We start from the raw sequence: 21,141 nt of genomic DNA on the forward strand, positions 1-21,141 counted from the left end.
CAAATGCACTAAATAGCAGAGCTTCCTCAAGGGCCCCGCCGGGCCCCTGGGGAGTTAGTGAGAGAGAGAGAGAGAGAGTTAGAGTTACAGAGAGATAGATTGAGCGAGAGCGACACATGACAATAGCAGGAAAGGCCTTGCATTGTCCAACGACATACCTTGAAGTTTATAAAGTAAATATTATCTGAGGGGGATGTTTCAATGGGAGTTAGAAGATGCCCACTTCCTTGTTTGTCTTAAAATGTGTGCATGTGTGTGTGTGCCTGTGTTTGTGTATGTGATTGTTTAGCAGATATTGTGGCAGGGGAGGTTCCTCAACAGGAAACAGATGTGTGACATTTCCCACGCTCGACCGGAAACAGGACGATGGAGAGAACTGGATGCGTCGGATGCCATCTTGTGTCACCCAAGTCGGCGGGGAGGAAATGGGGGAATGGTTAGGAGGTCTGGAGGGTAGTGAGTCGAACCGATGTCAAGGGGGGACGACTGGCACTCTGGAATGTTCCCAGCAGACGTTCTGACCACTAAGTCGCCCATGGAGGGAATCACACTCTCTTTTGTGGCAGAGAGAGCAGGAAATAGAGAGACATGCAGTCAGAGAGAAAGGGAGAGCGAGAGAGCCAGAGTGAGAACGAATGACAGAGGCAAAAAGAGAGAGAGAGAGCGCGACAGAAAGAAGACACTGAAGGCCTGAACCTGCAGGCCTTTCTCAGGCCCCTAGAAAGCCGACACGGGCCCCTGAGCAGGGCAGGCCTACCTTGATGCTGTCCTCCAGCTCGTGGTGTCCCAGCAGCTTGCCGTTGACGCTGAACAGGCAGAAGTGGCCCTTGTCGAAGTACACCACGCAGTGGCCCTCCGTGGACGCCTGGATGAGGCGGGGCCGCAGGCAGCCCTCGGGGCCCTCCAGGGTCCGCAGCAGGTCCCCGTTCATGGAGTGGATCAGACAGGGGCCCTCTGGAACGCCAAACCACAAGGACATCAGTTCACTGGTGATCGGCTGATACTGGGTAATGCATTATATACTGGGTCGCTCAGCAGGGCTTTTGTGGTTAGCGACTCTACAGTGAAATGGGGTTCATGTCGGTAATGCCTGGTCTCTATGACGGCCCAGGAGGGAATGCCGTGCTGTCTGTCTGTGTGAGCGTGTGGAGGTGCTAATAAAGGTTTGACTGCGGCGCTCTCTCTTTACCCTTGCAGCCGCTGATGACCAGACCCAACTCAGCACACACGCTGGCGCACGTCACCTCGCAGTCGTGGCCCGTCAGGATGGCTCGGGACGACACAAACTCTGCTGTAGAAACACACACACACACACACAGTAAACATTAAACCATTAAAAGCATGTGGGAGATGGCTGTTCCACCACTTGGCCACTAGATGGCAGCAAATTCAACAGCATAACAATGTAAAGCCAATCTTCAAATGACCTTAGTATGGAAAGGATGCTGATTGAGCTGAAGGTAAATAACTAGAGTTGATTGAGTGCAGCCATGAAGATAGTGTACGTAGGGTAATGTTGATGTATACTCTACAGGACCAAGAGGATACAGAGGGATGCAAGACCATGGGAACGTCCAGACACAAGGGAAACATGGAGGTCACATGACCAGAGTTACTTTAAACACACATCACACACTTCCATCTATCTGCATACTGCCAAAAGTCTCGGCTTACTCCCTCAATCATGTGGCCCTCCGAGCATGTCACTCTCTCTCTGTAGCTTTCTCTTTCTCTCTATGTATCGCTCTCTCTCTCTCTCGCTCCCCCTGACCACCTTCACTAGAACCAGATGTCCGGGGCCCAGGGAAGGAGCGAGAGAGAGGGAGAGAGAGAGAGAGGGAGAGAGAGAGGAGAGATATAGAGATAGAGATGCAGAGAGAGAGGGAGAAAGAGAGATATGATCCAACTCATGAATTCTGATTCTGTTCTGTGTTTTTCAGCTGTCAGTGTTGGAGACCAAACAAAGTTAGCTATGTCACACACAGCACACATACACAAAATATGTTTTGCTATTCTTTAATATTGTATATGTTGAAGGAGTCATATGTGATCGACAGGCTAACTTTTTATTTCAAATCTGGTTTAGTTATTTTACGATAGTTAACTCAGTATAGTTAACCATCAGTGTAGTGTCGTTTAGTTTGTCACAGCGTCTATAGACCCAATGGAATTCCATTGTGTGTCTTCATTGGCTTCTGTATATATGTGTGTGTGTGTGTGTGTGCATGCATGTATGCATGCCTGTTTGCAAACAGTGTTTTCACGTGTGTGTGTGTGTGTGTGTGTGTGTGTGTGTGTATCTGAGGAACGGGTGCGTTTGTGTGAGTGTACATGCGCGAATGTGTGTGTGCACTCATGTAAATGTGTGTGTTTTTGTGCGCATATGTACATGTGTGTGTGTGCATGGGCGGGTACATGTGTGTGTGCACGCTACCATATGTGTGTATGTGTGTGAGCACGTGCACATGTGTGTGTGTGTGTGTGTGTGTGTGTGTGTGTGGTGTGGCGTGCTGAGTCAGCGGTCTGGGTTGGTGAGGGGCACCGTGTCTGCAGGAGAGGGCTGACCTCCGTGTTGGTCTCTTGTGATCAAAGGTCACGTTCTTTCTCTCTTTCTTTACAAGGACGGCATGTCAAGTTCAGCAGCGGAGCCGGGGCCCCAGTGTGACACTCTACATGTGCAGCAGTATGTGCAGTACTCTCCCCCCCCCCCTCCCCCACCCCACCCCTGGTTTGGGTTCTTTTTGGGAAGCTCCTGAGCGGAGCTTGGTTTCTGTACTGCTTGTTAAAGATGGCCCCCTCTCGCTCTCTCTCTCTCCCCAGTGCAGCGCAGGTCACACCTTCATCACCCAGCCGGCTTCAGCCTGGAAGTGACTTTAAAGAGAGGAAACCAGTTCATAAACGCAACTGGATCTCATGAAGAGTGTGTGTGTGTGCGTGTATTTGCCAGCTACTCTGCAGGGGTTCAGAATAGTTCAATACCAATTCTGTGACTAAATATTTGATAACTATATATTGCAATTTATGCAATTTATATATGAAAAGTGAGAGCTGACATCATTTTCTGCTGTGCTGTAATATCGTCATATTATCTGTTACTATATATAAATGTAATATTACAACGTACATGGCAAGCCTGTAAAATTTTAATGCAAATGCAGATAGATACTATACCAATATACTAATGCTTTTCCAATTTCTGAAACATAACTAATACTTGAGGTGCTACTTATTAATAAATAAGGATGACAAAAAGCTATATTGATCAGTTAAGCTACAAAGCTATAGAGATATATTGGTTTATCGTTTAACCTTCGCTGGGCTAAGCGTTGCCTTTGCTTTGCACTTGGAAGGACATCTGATTACAATCGAATATCTATATATAACACAGGGGTATCACTTCTGTGTGTGTGTGTGTGTGTGTGTGTGTGTGTGTGTGTGTGTGTGTGTGTGTGTGTGTGTGTGTGTGTGTGTGTGTGTGTGTGTGTGTGTGTGTGTGTGTGAGAGAGAGAGAGAGAGATGCGATGGGAGAGAGAAAGAACGAAAAAAAGACGGGAAGGGAAAGACGAAAGGAGAGCAAGAGAGATGGTAAGAAAGACCGCTTTCATAGTCCTTTTTTGTTTTAGTTTGTATTCTTAACCAAATGTGAATTTGATCCCCGTTATTAAACGGTGATCTATCTTACGTAAACACACAGCTTGGTTCAACACAACCAAGATCACCCTCAAGATGTATGTTCCCTTTTTGGAACACCACTATACGCTGGAGAGCCAAAAACAATGACTTCTCCTATGCACAAACAGGGCCTCTGAACTCCTTTGCCTGATTGTGTCTATCCTTTGACCAGTAGATGGCAGTGTTGGCTGAGGTATTGCTGTGTGTGTACAGAACAGTATTGTGGATGTAGTACTGTGTGTGTGTGTGTGTGTGTGAGAGTACATGTGTTGAAGTACCGTTTGTGTGAATACAGAGTACTGTTCATGTTTCATCTCAGTACTGTACGTATACATAGAAAGTATAACTGTTTGAATATGTACAGAAAAATACTGCAAGAATGAATAGCCGATAGTGCCTGTACAGTATAAAAAGTGAATTTTTGTGAAGTGTGTAAATGCAAAACAGTACTGTGTGTGTGAGAGAGGGAATGTGTGTACATGCAGAACTGTACTGTGTGTGTGTGTGTGTGTGTGTGTGTGTGTGTGTGTGTGTGTGTGTGTGTGTGTGTGTGTGCGCATATCAGGGAATCAAAGCAACAGTGTCAGGCTTATGAAGTGTGTGGGATATTCACAGAGCATTATGCATGAGAAGGAATGTGTTTCACTGCGTCTGTGTGTGTGTGTGTGTGTGTGTCCATGAGTGTGTGCACGTGCATGTGTGTGTGTTCACGTGTGACTTCAAGGGTGGATTTAAAAGTGCTCCTCGTTGGAAGAGGAATAAAGAAAAGCAGTTATGTGGATGCATGTGTGTATGTGATGTTGATGTGTGTGTGTGTTGTTATGTTGATGTGTGTGTGTGTGTATTGTTGTGATGTTGATGTGTGTGTGTGTTTGTTGTTGTGATGTGTGCGTGTGTGTTTGTTGTTGTGATGTGTGTGTGTGTGTGTGTGTGTGTGTGTGTGTGTGTGTGTGTGTGTGAGAGAGTGTGTGTGTGAGAGAGTGTGCGGCGTGTTTTCCTGTGCCATGCAGCCTCATGTCTGGCACAGCATCTTGCGGTCTGGGGCAATGGAGCATCACATTGTGGCGGTGAGGGGCTGGCGTACAAACACACACACACACACACACACACACACACACACACACACACACACACATGCTTTTTTCCACATGTATAAAAAGACATGGGCTAGGTTTTTATGCGCGTGTACCACATTCCTGTACATGCATTCCCACAGGGACCGACCGGTCTGCTCAGAGTGTCCCACTGCTGTAGCACTGCAGCTGGCCCAGAGTGCTTCTACAGTAGTATGATGTCATTGATTGATTTCACACCGAGAACAAACGCACACGGAAACACGCCAAAGGATGTGAAAGCAATATGGAAATGAACGTGTTGTTTTAAAGAAATTGAACGGATTTGCAACCAAGTTATTAGTTTTGCTTTCGTTGTGTAACCGCAATGCAGGAATTTGATCACATAAAATAACACGTTTAAACTGAACAAAATATTTTTTAAAAAGAGTCCAGTACACTATAACCTCCTTTATTTTAACCCTCAGCTCCTGCCTCCTGGGAAGTCTTCTACGCGGTACGAGGCAAACAATTATCGCCATTAACCCACCCTAGTGTAATAAATTCAGCCAGCCACCCCCCCCCCCCCCCTCCCCGCCGCCGCCCCCCCCACCCACCTACCCGACAGCAGGGGTGCAGGCAGACCCTAACAGCATGCAGACCTAAGCCACCCAAATTAGCACCAGGGAGGCTAATAGTTGCTCTCTGCTCTCGCTAGCCTTTGATCATGGCGAGCACCATATGTCACGGTGACGACGCACACACATATTCCTACACACACACACACACACACAATATTTTTCTCTTTTATCGGGGACCGTCGTGACCCCACAGGGTCAGCGGAGGCGCTGGACTCTCACGCTGCAGGCCAGCCACTCTAAGTGGTCCTCACTTTCACTCACTTACCTGGTCAACACACACACATGCTCCCACACACACACACACACACACACACACACGCACAGGACGCGCATGGACACACAAATATATACACACATGCACACACTCACACTAAAGTAGTCCTGGTGAATGTGACTCCTAGACCGACGCAATGAAGGTGTGCGTGTGTCCATGACTGTGTGTGTGTGGAAACGGGTGTTTGAGAGTGATTGTGGGCATTAGTGTGGTGCATGTGTGTATGTGTCTACATGTGTCTGTAAGTTTAAGTGGGTGTACATGTGTGTTTTAGTGTGCATTAGTTAGTGTGTATGTTTGTGTGTGCACGTGCGTGTGTGTATGTGTGCACGCTCTCAGAGATTAGCAAGCCACTGTTCCTGGTGCAGCGGTGCTGCAAAATCCAATCTCTGGCTGCTGGGAGCCGGTCTAGTCACATGAAACTAGTTGTTACTTCTCTCAGGGAGGCCGTAAATCACACCGTCACAACTGTCTCCCTCAGGACTCACACACATCAGTGTGTGTGTGTGTGTGTGAGAGTGAGAGTGTGTGTGTGTGTGTGTGTGTGTGTGTGTGTGTGTGTGTGTGTGTGTGTGTGAGCAAGAGTATGTAAGAGAGAAAGAGAAAACGTGTGTGTGTCTACTTGTCTAAGTGTGTGTGTGTGTGTGTGTGTGTGTGTGTGTGTGTCTGTATGCATTTCTGTACGTCTGTGTCTGTATCTATGTACAGTATATCCATCTGTGCATGTGTGTGTAGTGATAGATTGAGAGTTTTTTATGTGCCATATGTAACATGTCCAACTACACGTTCATTGGAATTCTTGGTCCTGCTTCTCTCGACACTTCTTATCAGTTCCTAGTTTACTATTCAGTAGTTTCATTCAAATATAGGAACCCTAAGATAACACTTAAGAACAAATATAATTACAGCCAAATAATAAATATTTTAAAAAGCGGGCGCTTGAAGGGGAGGGATTGGTGTGGGAGGCGTGTGTGTGTGTGTGTGTGCCTATGTAACATATGTCTGCGTGTGTGCAAGGGTGTGTGTGTGTGTGCTAACCATGTACAGGATCTGTGGATGTACGGTGCATCTATGTGAGTGTGTGTACGTGGGCTCTTACTGCCGGGGCTCTCTCCGATGCTGCTGTTCTTGCCGTTCCAGTACCAGAGGAGCAGGGTGGCGTCTCGGGAGCCAGACAGCACGTAGCAGTCCCCCCCGATGTAGGACTCGGAGCGGGCCAGGCAGGTCACCACGTCCCGGTGGCCAAACACTATCTGAGTCAGCTTCCCTGCAGAGAGGAGACACACACGCACACACACACACACACACACGCACGCACGTGTTAAAATCTTTACACACAACAGTGGATAAACAAAGGTTTATTTTTGCCATTTCACTTTGATTTCCATGATTATCCTTGTGTTCTATAAACAAACATATTCGCCCGGTTAAACCTCTTTGCGTTTAATCTGATTCTTGTATTTATTTTTGCCGTCTGATCGACAAGCTACCCCACACTGTTCGAATCTTCCACTTCCCTGGATTTTCAGACCAGAACAAATATTTGCCTGACACGTGTGTGTGAGTGGGGTATTGTGTGTGTATGTCTGTGGGGCCTGCCCGCGTGAATTAAGCAGCATGCGTGTGTGTGTGTATAGAAAAGACGGCTGATTACTGTCAGATTTTCCAGATCTTACTCCGCCTCTCAGAGCGGTGACCTTGCCACTCAGACCAGCCAATAGAAACGCAGCACGTGATCAGGTTTTTTTCCGCGTGTCACAGATCACTGTCCGGGCCGTAATTAAATTGTATCTCATCATCATCGTCCAAAAGGAAAAAAAAAGAGCAGAGGAGTTGTCATGGAGATGGGGGACAACAGGGGGGGGGGGGGGATATGAAGTGAGGAAGTGAGACATCAAAGGTGTGAAATGTTTGACATCTTGATAAACATCGAGGAGGACAGGCCATTATTTCAGTAATTGCTGCCCGCAGACACCATGTTGATTGTGAAAATGGGGATTTTTGGGTTCCACGTGTGTCTGCCACACAATATGCACTGAATGAGCAACGACAAACCTCGCACGCACACGCGCAAACAGTCAGTGTCAAACACAAGCACAATCTCCTACACACACACACACACACACACACACACACACACACACACACACACACACACACACACACACACACACACACACACACACACACACACACGTGCAGTGTCTCACACACATACACACGTTCAGAGTCACACACACATGTGCAGTGTCACACACATACACAGTGTCACACGCGCGCATAATGTCATACACACCCACCGCCACACACACGCACATATGCACACGCTCACACAGATAAACCCAAAATAAAATAGAACTGGTGTTTTGTGCACCCTGACTGAGGGTGGTGGTGGGGGGGGGGTGTATTATGAGGGGCTTAGTGCACGTGTACCAATCAAGTGTAGTAATTGATTAAAGCTCCCAGTGCTTTAACCTGGGGGGCTTCAGGGACCCCGGTGGCAGCTGTTGAAGGTATGCCATTAAACTGCTCATGTTCCAATCCTACAGCATGCTGGCACTCACACAATAGAGCCATCTCTCTCTCTCTCTCACTGTCCCCCTCTATTAGAGACCCAGGGTGCTGGGCTGGCCGGGGGAGATTGAACTGGCAGCAGACTGTATGGGTGTGATGTGGAGGACCGTGAATGAAGCGGGGGAGATGATGAGGACCAGGGTGGTTTTCAGACACAAAGCCAAGAAGCCAAGAAGAAAGAGTCCCATTTAGGACCCCTGACCTGATGCAACTCATTTATTTGTGTGTGGTTGTGTATGAGAGAGAGAGAGAGAGAGAGAGAGAGAGAGAGAGAGAGAGAGAGAGAATGACTTCAAATACTTAATATTGATCAATAGATATAAATGGCTATGCTATATTATCTCTACTGAAATAGCCATCAGCTACATCAACATAACGATTTAATGCATTGACAAATTAAAATGTAACCATACCAATGAGAATAATAATAGTCCTGGCAGTTTCCTCAAATGGCAAATATAGAGGTTCCTAATGGACTGGACATTATCCACTGAAGGACGGAAGCTGGGATATTGTTATTATATACCCATCATAGAATAGATTTGATGGAATTACATATTGTATCTGCACGTCCTGAGAGACATGGAAGATGGCGGATGTACCAGTCATGCCCCATCTTAGACTAAGATGAGGTTAGTATGGAATGGAGGACAAAATTTCTCTACTTCATTTCTGTCAAGTTTGCCACAATAGATTATTATCTGAAATATAAATGCTTAAATACATTAATTTTTCCTAATTCTTCTATCTTTATTTCAGTTCAACTGGCCAATGGATCTTCACCAGTTGATTAGTGATTCAGTCGATGTGTGGCACCAAGCCACAGATGATCTGGTCTGGTCTGTGTGTATATTTACGTGTGTTTGTGTGTGTGTATTTACGTGTGTGTGTGTGTGTGTGTGTGTGTGTGTGTGTATTTACATGTGTGTGAGTGAGTGAGTGAGTAGGTGAGTGAGTGAGTGAGTGTGTGGGTTCATGCAGTACCTGAGTCGGTGGAGTACACCCGGAAGCTCTTGTCCCAGAAGCCACAGAGGAGGATGAAGCGGTTGTCGGCGGTGATAAGGAAACACTGGGAACTGATGTGGATGCTCTGGTCCAGCAGGTCAGAGATCTGACGGCGAGGACCTCCCAGGTTGTTAGCTGGAGGAGAGAGAGAGAGAGAGAGAGAGAGAGAGAGAGAGAGAGAGAGAGAGAGAGAGAGAGAGAGAGAGAGAGAGACAGACAGAGACACAGAGAAAGTTAGTTTAAATTGTCCAGTAAAACAACAACCTTCACTACAAACCATCACCATTTTGAGTTAAAACAAATAACAGGCTGAGACATCTCTTCATAACTTATGTTGAAAGCCAAAAAGAAAACAAACTTACACAAGATGTCACCTTTATAGCATTCTTTGAGCCTACAGTGCTTCATATCTTGGAGGATCTAAGCCTGACAGGACAGGAGATATCGTGTAGATTTGTGAGGGAACACATAAAACATTCTGGGGCTCCGTTTAGCTGCACTCCCATTTTCTCCATCACAGATTTAAGAGTTTGAGTTATGAGAAAGTGTTGGAGGGCTATGCTGAATTAAAACTGACATTAAAATCCACTTATAGACCGTTATCAAGTTGAAAATCAACACATACATGTTTATAATAAGTGTGTATCGTTTTTTGAACTTAAGATCATGATAACAGTTTTCTAAACCTAGTATATGTTTATAAAGCAGGTGTTGGCCCATCGCACAGCTGAGACAAACCAGCACACCATTATAACTAATATTTCAACCCATTCTCAACATTTCGCATGACCGTAGCGGCCCCGGCATTCAAAGTCGATTTACTGTGTTTATTTTCGGACTCCACCAGGAATGTGAGCAGTATAAATACATTACTGACAAGAGACGGAAAGAAATATGCAAACAACAGACACACACACACACACACACACACACACACACACACACACACACACACACACATTATCTTGCTTTAACAACCATACCCTCGCACAACATGATCGAGGGGAAAACCGTTTGTCGCTTGAGTTCTAAACGGGTGGGAACATTTGCATTTTTAGTTTTTAATAATATATCGCAATTTTCTTTCAATTAAATAAATAAATGGTGGCTTGAGTGTATATCTCGCCATGTTTTTCATCACAATGAAACTGAAAAATAAATTCAATTAAAAGCTGTGAGATGGGATGCAGAAGAGGCCGTCAGAGTATTCAGGGACACATGACAGCTCATAAGTAGTCCTTTAAAGACTTGGCATGCTGAGAACACAGAAGCTTCGGCTCCTGAGGGAACAGAGAGAGAAAGAGAAAGAGGAGTGGAGAGAACAGGTGAGAAGAGGAAAAGATGAGAGGAAACGGAGGAGAGAGGGGCGCAGAGCAGAGGAGAGGCTAGAAGATGGAATAGGAGATGAGAGGAGGCAAGAGGAGTTGAGTCAAGGATGGAGAGAAGAGGAGGTGAGGTAAGGTGAGGCAAGATGAGAAGAAAGAAGAAAGAAGAGAGAAAAGGAGGAGGAGAAGAAAGGAGATAAACCGAGAGGAGACTAGAGACGAGCAACACAAGGAGAGAGCTGTGGGGATTGAAGCGGACAGTACTCGCCACTCTACCAGCGTAACTGCGTACATCAATACATGGGGCGGAAGGGAGGGGGGGGGGGGGGGGGGGTGGCGGGCGCTCTTCAGCCGCCCATCAACAAGTCACGAGGGAGGCATGGCGGCCATATTGTCCTGACAGCCGCCGGCCGCACATTCTCCATCACACATTATTACCGCATTCATATTCATTTCCACTGACACGCATCCTTTCCCCCCACTCAAATTAAAGCTAAGAGGATGCAGAGGGGGAGGGAGGTGGAGAGGAGGGGAGGGGGAGTCAGGGAGGGGAGAGTCGAGTGTCTTGTGATGATGAAACGCTGGCCCGGGCCACAGCTCATTGCATTCCAATTTGCATGCAAATGGTGTGAGTGTGAGAGTGGAGCCCACATCATAAGCAGAGGGGCTGGGGCAGGAGCTGTGAAGCGGCCATGATCTATCTCCCAGGGACGCGCCTCCGTCAGGCCGACACCGGGCTCCCGCGCGTCACCATGGCGATTTATGTGCCAACCACAGCCCCTTTACCACCCCCCCCCCCCCCAAAATATGATAAATAAATAAAAACACACACATGCGTATATAAATGTAATACGGGCATGTGTGTGCAATATGAGACACACTTTTATGGCATACAGTACCTATTAGAGGGTCAATTTCCACAGGAAGTTGGTACTGCTGATCCTGCACCGCCGAGCTCTGATTGGCTGAGAGAGGAAGAGAGAGAGAGAGAGAGGGGGAGAGAGGGAGAGACAGAGTGGATTAATGTTGTAATCAAGCGGCCTTGTCGAGACGGTGCGGGGCGTTCAATTGGACGAGAGATGCTAAGAAGCGTCCCAGGAGTCACCTAGCGCATCTCCTCCCCGGCAGCCTTCCAGGATATTAAGCAGCTAATATGATTGATAACTATTAATACCACCCCCCCGCCTTCGACCAAGCCTTGAAGCAGGCTGATGGGCAGCTTTTCATCGTTGTTATTGTAGTCATGGTGAAATCCACTGATTATTTTCTGTTTGCTGTTTTCTTGTTTCTTTGCGTAGCCTCGGGGTATTTTTTTCAGTGTGTTCCGAGTAAAAGATCTACAAAAAAAGGTAACGTCCTTCGTTGTACGTGTGCAGGGTGTAGATTGGTTTCTAGTGAACGTTGATCAAACCGGGAATGACGGAAACGTAATCAAAACAAAGTTCACGTCGACTGCACTTTTTTTTCAAATGCAAACCGAAAGAAACTGACTAGAATTAGTCACTTTCTTTCGGTTTGCATTGGAAAAAAAGTGCAGCACGTTTGATTACGTCCTTCCCGGTTTGATCAAAGTTCTCGCGTTCACTCCCTCCACTCCTGTGGCAGGCGGCATGCTGGGAGACGAGGTCTAAAAGGAACAGTGGAGGAGGCTTGGAGGCTTGGATGCATGGGGGCGGACGTGAAACCTAACTCTGCGAGCTCTGCGTGTCACATTTGATCCTGCACTCCCACAGATACAGTCAACTCTCCACAGAATCAACGTCCGCCTTATCGACGCCAGGCGGGTCACCTAGGATCAGCCAGCGAGTCCGTTTGAATGGAGAGCGAGCGGAAATGGGGGAAAGTTATCTGTGATACTTTGGCGTCCGGATAACATGCGTTTGAGATGTCTCCGTTGGCAAGCTGCAGTGTATACACTTGGAGGCGTTTTATCATTTCTACTGAAAGACAACATATTACATGATCCCCCCCCCCCCCCCCCCCCATATGATGCCATCCATCAAATAAATACATAAAAACAAACATCATTTCCTATCCAGGTTTCTGTGATTGCGTCCATGAGAGTCAGAGTGGAAAGGTGATCTTTCATATTGAAAGTAACCAGTAGGCAGTTCTCATCATAGCAAATCCAATCTACAAAGTTTAAATCAAAGCGCTCCTTGCGGTCCTGATACACATTTTTGTATTTAGTATTAGCGTTTACATTTTTTAAACATTATTTACAGAGACAGACCTTTAAGACCTTTAAAATCGAATGAAAACTCTCCTCTTATATTATGGACTTTTGTGTCGAACATTACACTGAAGACTTTGTGGGTCAAAGAATTATGTCGCATAATGGCCGCCAGTCGGGAGGGGGGGTGGGGGGGGGGGGAGATCAGACCTGCGGTCGCTACGAGGCGTGTATTTGTCATCGTGGTTTGCGCACTGGCGCTGCTCTCCTACCCGTGAGGCCGTGCCACTTGTTGACGGCGAAGAGGCGGTTGGCGGTGACAGTGATGATGGCGGGCGAGGCCAGGCCCGGCTGGGTGTTGGCCGCCACGTGTGTGACGGGCGAATTGGAGGGGAACTTGAGCACCATGATGACGTCCTGCTGCATCTGCTCCGTGAACATCAGGGGCGTCTGCAGGGGAAGATACTGGTGTTGAGGAACCACGCAGGGAGGGAGGGAGGGAGGAAGGGAGGTTGGAGGGAGGAAGGATGGAGGGATTGAGGGAGGGGTTGGAGGGAGGGGTTGGAAGAAGGGAGGGATGAAGGGTGGAGGGAGGGGTGGATGGATGCAATGATGCAAGGGTAGAAGGGTTGGTGATTGGATGGATGGGTGGATGATGGATGGATGACGAATAGAGTGATACAATGGGGGATGGATGGATACAAACACGGCAATTTGAAGGATCAATGAAAGAATGATGGATGGATAGATCGATGGAGGCAATGATGAATGGATGGATAAATGGATGGATGTAATTATAGACAGACGGACGGACGGACACATGGAGACATTGCGGAATGGAGGGAGAGTGGCGTGCATACATGGATCAACGAATATGAAAACAAATTCAAGAAGGGACGGATGCAGTAAAGAGGGTCGGATCAGAGGCGACAGGCCGGGGGAGAAGGAGAGTCAGAGTCATAGAGGAGGCGGCGATGGGAAGAAGAGAGAGAATGAGAGAGCAAGGTGAAGAAAAGGAGAGAGAGGCTGTTAGATGTCGAGAAAGCCAGTGAGCGCCGAGGCAGCAGAGGAATGGAGGAGAACGACGACTTGAGGTAGACGGTGTCGCGGGGTGTGAAGGAGAGCTCCAGTGGGAATAGGAATGCAACGCTCTACAATGCATAACAACATGTGACCGTAAGGAATAACTCACAATACATCGCCGTTAACCCACATTCAACTGACAGGTTTCATGAAAAACCCATGCATATCATTATGAACTGAGCACAATGTTATTATTAATCACATGTTTGAAAAATATAATCAAAGAAAATGATGGGTAGTATTCTGGATCATGTATAAACAAATTATAATCAGGAATAGCGTGCATGAAAAATAACAACAAATGAACCAGACGTTGGTTGAATACTGACGACAAACTGGTCCATTGGAGCGAGAAAGACTGACTAAAGTTGAGGCAAGCAAGGCCTGATCCCTGGGCCCCATCCATGGCCTTTCTCAACACCACTGATTTATAAGAGTTACTGCATCATCCACGATGTACTTATTCTGTGTACAAATATCAATGCATAACCTCAAGTGCCTCACATTCATCTCATAAGGGGACGTCGGGGATGACCAGGACGATGAGCAGGGAGGACCTTTCGAGACGTTTTTCAACGTGTTTGTGTTGAGAGCCGAGCAGATTTATGAAGTGGCCATTTTGTTTCCGGTTTGGTAGCGGCGATGTCGGGGTGCGTTGGTGTTTAACGTCAGCCTACGCCCCCCCCACCCCCCCGCCAGCCTACAACCCGATGGCTGACGTTAAACACCAACACACCCCTCCCCACCCTCCAGAGCGGATGCTGTTCCTGACAGCCAACCAGACACTCTGACAATATCATTACCAGCCTCGCCACCCGCGTAGCTACGTCGCTACATGCTGACAACACACTTAGACGGGCAACACAGGAGAAGGAGGAGGAGGAGGAGGAGGAGGGGTAGCGATGAGATGGAGGGGATGTAGAAATGCAAAAAAGGGGATGTTTTGAAAATGGGCCATTTTCTCCAGATACTAGAAAACTGCATGGAGAAAATGTTTCTCTATACTGTGTGTGTGTGTGTGTGTGTGTGTGTGTGTGTGAGTAGGTTTGCGTGTGTGTAGGAGTGCGTTAGTGTGTTTGTTAGTGTGTGTGTAGGTGTGTTTGTTAGTGTGTGTAGGTGTGTGTGTTTATGTGCGTGCGTGTGCGCGTGTGTGTTTGTGTTTGCGTGTTTCTGAAAGTGGTCCACAGCCTGCTGTCAGCGCTGCAGGGACACCACACTAATAGGGACTCATGGGGCCTGGGCCTATCACATGTGTGTGTGTGTGTGTGTGTGTGTGTGTGTGTGTGTGTGTGTGTGTGTGTGTGTGAGTGTGTGAGTGGTTAAGTCACAAAAAAGGCTGTCACTTTTCAAGCAGATTTTGTTTCCTACATTCCCCTCCCAGGAAACTGTTTTAGTTTATTTTCTGCTGTTTTCCTTTCGAAAAGCATGTTTCTTATCGCAATTATTTTACCAAAGGTTGTTCAACCCATTCTTCTGCTATAGATACATGGACAGTATGGATAGAACCACTCATATGCCAGACTGTGGAGAATCACATGATCTCTGATGGCAGAGATCAATAAGGAGAAAATCAAGTGGATGATGGGTAAAGAAGAAAGTGTGATGTATACTGATTATTATACTTCTGCTCATAATAATAATCATAATTACAATGAGAAGAATATGCAGGGGGAGGTAGACAGCAAAACAGTGTGGCAGCTTAAAAAGACAAACAGAGGGGATAATAAAGGATAGAGTAGAGATAAACATCAGGAGGTGTGTGTGTGTGTGTGTGTTTGAGTGTGTGTGTGTGTTTGAGTGTGTGTGTGTGCGTGCGCGCGCGCACACTCACCACTTGCATAGCGGAGCTGCGGGGTGGGTGTGGTTCGATGAGCAGCTGGCAGGGCGTCTGTCCAAAGCTCCTGATCTGAGACTCCACAGCCTGCAGAGACACAGAGAAACATCACAAGACTATTATGGTCTGCCCGAGAAGACAGTGCACTGCCTCTGGGGCCCGGCGGTCCAAGGTTGAAGTGGAAGGAAAAAGCTAGCAATATTTGCATGATTAAGAGATGTTAATGCGGTTCAGGATTTTTCTATTTTCTATCACACCTTAAATTCTACATTATATATTCTACACTTATGAACAGCGATAGTAGCTAATGTGGCCCTGCCATCAAACACACCTCATAAACACGTGTGAAGATGCCTGCATGCGCCAATGCTCATCTTAGTAGGACTGTGAGCTCCAACATGCACACTACCCAGCACGCAAAAACACACACAATGATCCTCACACAAGCACAACGCATGTATACACACTCACCAGCGCAGAAACAGTAAGGTATACCTCCAGCACCACCCACTCCCATACATAAACACACACACACACACACACACAGAAGTCCAGGCCGGGGCTTGGGCCGGGCAGGCATGTGGGCTGGCTATCTGGTGTTAATGAAGAGGTATAGGACCATAAATGTCAGGGCAGACGCCAGTGCTGTGGCCTCTGGACATTTTCACACAGCTCACTGTCAGGCCCAGCAGCCCGGGATGGAGGACACACACATCTATAAAGCCTGGCAGATCTATGGTGGGGTGTGCCATGGCGGGCCCAGGCCAGGCAGACAGACCGACATCCCTCTGTAACCCTCTGACTCTGGGGTGTCTGGGGTGAAGGGTATGGTCTGGAGGACCAGAGCTAAAATAAGCCTGATTCTTCACATCTTCTATGTGTGAGCAACATTTTACAAGAAATGTTATCAAAAACATACAAAATATGTTGGTTTAGTCTTTTTTTTCCCCAAAAACGAAACGAGAAAACCGTAAAAAAAAAAAAAAAAAGTATCACATGAGAAACAGCGACTGTTGACAGTTGCTCCAGATAAGCAACCCGATGTCAAACAAAACAAAGCAACAAGACACGTTCGCATCATAATATGAAACAACAACCAGAGACCTAAGCAATGGTGCGGTGTCCGATACAGACGTGATCCAGATAACGATCTGCAGCTAAGTTTGGCCAGACGCAGGCTAACCCACGCACAGTTGTGACAGACTGTACGGTGTACGTTTCTGTGTGCTTTAAGTGGTGATGCGGTGGGGGGGGGGGGTGACAGGCCTGTGTGTGTGTGAGCTGTGTTGAAGCCCGGCTTGGCGAGGTCTCACAAAGTGAGGTCATGGTTGAGGCCTGCGGATGGTATTTCCATGACCAAAAAAAAAGGAAAAAGAAAAAGAAAAAGGGTTTGTGAAGTCGGACCGCTTATCCCCATTGTATGAAACTAACCAGAAGCCAGAAGGGTGGGAGAGAGACATAGGAACTCAGAGCAACAGAGAGTGAGAGAGAGACGGACAGATCGAGAGGGCAAGAGGTAGACTGAGCTAGTGATAGAGAAAGAGAGGGAGAGAGAGAGACATGGGAACTCAGAGTAACAGAGAGCGAGAGAGACGGACAGATAGAGAGGGCAAGTGGTAGAATGAGCTTCTGATAGAGAAAGATGGAGAGAGAGATTCAGATACAGAGGGAGATTGACAGATAGAGGGCTGGAGGTAAAATGAGCTAGCAGTAGAGAAAGAGAGAGAGATTTGGAAAGAGAGGGAGATTGACAGATAGAGGGAAAGAGGTAAAATGGGCTAGCAGAAGAGAAAGTGGGTGAGAGAGGAAGAGATAAATATAGAGGTAGGAAAAGCTAGTGATAGAGATGGAGGGGTTTAGATTTCCTTACATAAACATACATGACATCGATTACAACAATTCCCTGATTGACAGGAATGTCAGAGTGTGTTATTCAGCCTCTATGTGCCGCAACATTTATTGATGCATATTTGGCTGATGAGGAAACCAACTCAAAGGTCAATGGCAATACCTTATTTGGTCTGCCTCTCTCCCAGCAGTCTATTAATCATACTTCTGCGATACAACCATTTAACATAATGCCATCTACCCTCTCCTAGTTTATTATTTTATTCCAATAATTTTTAAGCTTTGCTCTTTGCCATTCTTTTTTGCTTTGATCCTTCTCTCTTTCAGCTGAGAGGGGAATAACATGCCTGTTTCATCGGTGTGAATCCCCTCCTGGCTCTATGAGGGCCGTCCATTACCGAAACATCAGACCCATCAGGAGGCCTGTCAACTCCGAGCACGGGTCAAACAACGCTCAAAGAAAACCTACTCGCTAGATTCCCAGCGTCCATAAGAAAAAAAATAAATGAAGATTAATGGAACAAAATGGCATTAGTGGGATTCAGAGTTTGGAGAGCGGTCATGAAGAAGAAAAGGAAAAAAAAATAATAATAAAAAAATAATAATCCAACAGCTATTTGACGTGTGTGTTTCAGCGCCGCTGTGTCAAGGCTCTGGAAACACGCAGGAGAGGGCGGCCAACGGTACGGGGCCGGCGTCGCTGCCGGGGTGTGCTCTTAGGTCAACAACGCACTGCACTTCTGCTCCAAGTTCTGACCAGAGATGCCAGCAGCACAGCCCCACCCCTGGGTGACTCCCAACACTGTCAGCCACCACCCCGTGTTAAAGTGTCATCCCCCCCCACCACCACCACCACCACCACCGCCCTGGCTGGTCGCTGGGTGACATTCAAGGTCCAGGGGGTTCGGCTATGTCCCCCATAACTACCACTCCAGGGGCATTTGCCTAAAGGGGCTAATGCTTAAAAAGGGAGCCGACCGTCTCCGAGTCACTCAACCTGTCTTCATTAAATTCTGCCCCTGACATTTATTAGGGGTGGTGGGGCCGCTGAGAGGTGGGCCGGGCTAGGTCAGCGCGTCCTACCCCCAGATATTGGCCCGCTCGCCCCTGCTCAGGTGATTATATGGCGGGCTCTGGGTGGCGGGGGGGGGGGGGGGGGCGGACGGGTCTTTCCCACAAGGCCAATCTCCTGTGGGGGCGCTGGCCCGTGTCTGATGAGGCTTCTCTCCATTCTATACATTTAAATGACTGAGTAGCCGGTGGCTCATAGACGCCCTCCCCTCCCCCCCCCACCCCATCCACCACCACCCTGGAAACCCCCGCCCCCCCCCCGCTTTATTTCACTCAGCGACAGGGCAATATGGACGCCAATGTAGAACAAGACGCTTTTATGCAAATCCTCCCCCTCCTCGCCCCCTCCAGCACGACTCTCCCATCACACCCTCCTAGCGACAAACTGAAAAAACCAGGACAGCCTTGTAAATGCTGATGCGTAGCGTACTGCAGTCCCCCACGTTTGCAAGGCACGGTTGGCTGGGTTTTCAGACTCGTTTTGAATAAAATATACCATGAAAAGACAGACATGTAATCTCTCTCTCACCCTCCCTATATATCATACCGCGGTGTTCAGTGCATCAGAAACTGAAAAAGGGCATTTCCAGAGGGCTAAGGGTTTGTGGCGTTGCGTCAAAGCGGGTTTACTCCGCTGGATGGAGGCCCTTGTCTTCTGCCGAGTTACGCAGAGGGCAGGCGGTAAAGTGCAGGCGAGGTCTGTGTGTGTGTGTGTGTGTGTGTGTGTGTGTGTGTGTGTGTGTGTGTGTATGTGTGTGTGCGTGTGTGTATGTGTGCGTGCATGCGTCTGGTCGCTGGCTGAGCCGCAGAAGCTGTGGGGTTTTCCATACGGCCATGTGAAAGTTCTGCATGACGACAGTGGCGAGAGGGGGGGGGAGACAGGGTGTGCTTTTCTTCACGCAGCGAGACGCAACGCAGATGTGCATGCGTGCCATGCCCCTCAAATCCACGCACCGGACCGGCGGCTGTAATGTACGTGTGTTTGTGCGTGCGTGCACGGCTGTGAATGCAGCAAACGCACACACACACACTTACAAACGCAAACAGGGTAGGGGTACGGAGTTTGGCGGCTGGCTGAGGCAGGGCAGGAAGTAATCATGGCTTTGGAGAAACAAGGCAGTAGCCTAATCTGCTGTGATGTAGACCAAGCGCTCTCACAGTGCTCACAGTCAGCCGGGGGGGGAAGAGGATGGCACGCACAGACGCACAAATCAGGGCTACAGAGCACAGAGGTAAATATGTCAGGGAATTTATATACCGCTGAGCGCAAATAAAGATAGGCATCGAGATGGTATCCATATGAGGGTGTGTGTTTATACGTCTGTCTGTCTGTCTGTCGGTCTGTGGCAGAAAGTGGGGTGCATTCAGCTGCCATCTCTGACTGGCAGGAGAGCAGAGAACCAGCTGTGCTGGTTCTCTGCCCCCCCCCACACACACACACACACACACACACACACACACACCACCCCCCAATATCCACCAGCATTCCCAGCATGTGCGCAGACCGTCACACACACACACACACACACACACACACACACAGAAACTCCAGCGCCACCATCAGGACGTCCCCCGCTCTCTCTGACACTGAACAGCCCTGGGGTCTGTCCCGCCCCCACCTACCCTGAGACCCCGGCTGAAACAGTTGTCACTCAGTAATTACACACCCTGGGGACAGCCTGGCCTAGCCAACCCCCCCTACCCACACACACAGCTCCTGTACCCTCCAGTGCCCCTCTGACAGGGCCCAGACCTGGGACCAGAGAGAGAGAGAGAGAGAGAGAGAGAGAGAGAGAGAGAGAGAGAGGGGAGAGAGAGAGAGAGGGAAAGGGAGAGGTAGAGAGAGAGGTAGAGAGAGAGAGAGAGGTAGAGAGAGAGGTAGAGAGAGAGGTAGAGAGAGAGAGAGAGAGCGAGAGAGAGAGAGAGAGAGAGAGCGAGAGAGAGAGAGAACGCTACCTTGGTTTATTTAACTAATTAGTTAGCTCAGACTGAGGCTTGCATGGAAAGCACAGCCCTGCTGTAGAGGTTTTGGGCGGACAGCATAGATGGAAAACATACACATTTCCTCCTCCAACGTTTTCAATAGAATAGACAGCCATTTTCCTTTTCTGTACACCTACAAATGTGAACAGTCAGGCAGCATTTGAGTAATGCTTCAACCCGCCACCAAACTCTCTCTCTCTCTCGCCATACGTTCTCTACCAGCTTCTATACAGGAGCACACAGTCTTCATGACTACCCTGTGATGTGATGGTGTGTTCCATCATGGAAGCCTGGGTCCTTGCATGCATTCTATAAACCAGTGGGCTGTGGGATGCAGTGGGTAGCTCTCTACGCTATACAGATCCATGCTTATACAGCTCTGTGCTTGTACAGCTGAGTGCTCATGCATCCCCATGCTAATATAGCTTCATGGTAATAGCTCAATGCTTATATATCTATGCTGATACAACTCCCTGCCATTAGCTCCATGCTAATACAGCTCCCTGCCATTAGCTCCATGCTAATACAACTCCCTGCCATTAGCTCCATGCTAATACAGCTCCCTGCCAATAGCTCCATGCTAATACAGCTCTGTGCTAATACAGC

The 21,141-nt window shown here is 48.0% G+C and overlaps 1 protein-coding gene across 1 annotated transcript in view; it reads right to left on the reverse strand.

The window, feature by feature from the left end:
• Nucleotides 1-326: 326 nt before the first annotated feature.
• lrba (LPS-responsive vesicle trafficking, beach and anchor containing) overlaps nucleotides 327-21,141 on the reverse strand; it is a 170,634-nt gene continuing 149,819 nt past the window's right edge. The window contains 7 exon segments of the mRNA XM_084465513.1: nucleotides 327-954; nucleotides 1,190-1,291; nucleotides 6,739-6,906; nucleotides 9,198-9,353; nucleotides 11,443-11,508; nucleotides 12,989-13,166; nucleotides 15,631-15,720. Coding sequence (XP_084321639.1) covers nucleotides 710-954; nucleotides 1,190-1,291; nucleotides 6,739-6,906; nucleotides 9,198-9,353; nucleotides 11,443-11,508; nucleotides 12,989-13,166; nucleotides 15,631-15,720 — 1,005 coding nt within the window. The 3' untranslated portion in view covers nucleotides 327-709.

The sequence above is a fragment of the Micromesistius poutassou genome, assembly GCF_964030765.1.
Source record: "Micromesistius poutassou genome assembly, chromosome: 3".
In the NCBI taxonomy this organism is placed as follows: Eukaryota; Metazoa; Chordata; class Actinopteri; order Gadiformes; family Gadidae; genus Micromesistius; species Micromesistius poutassou.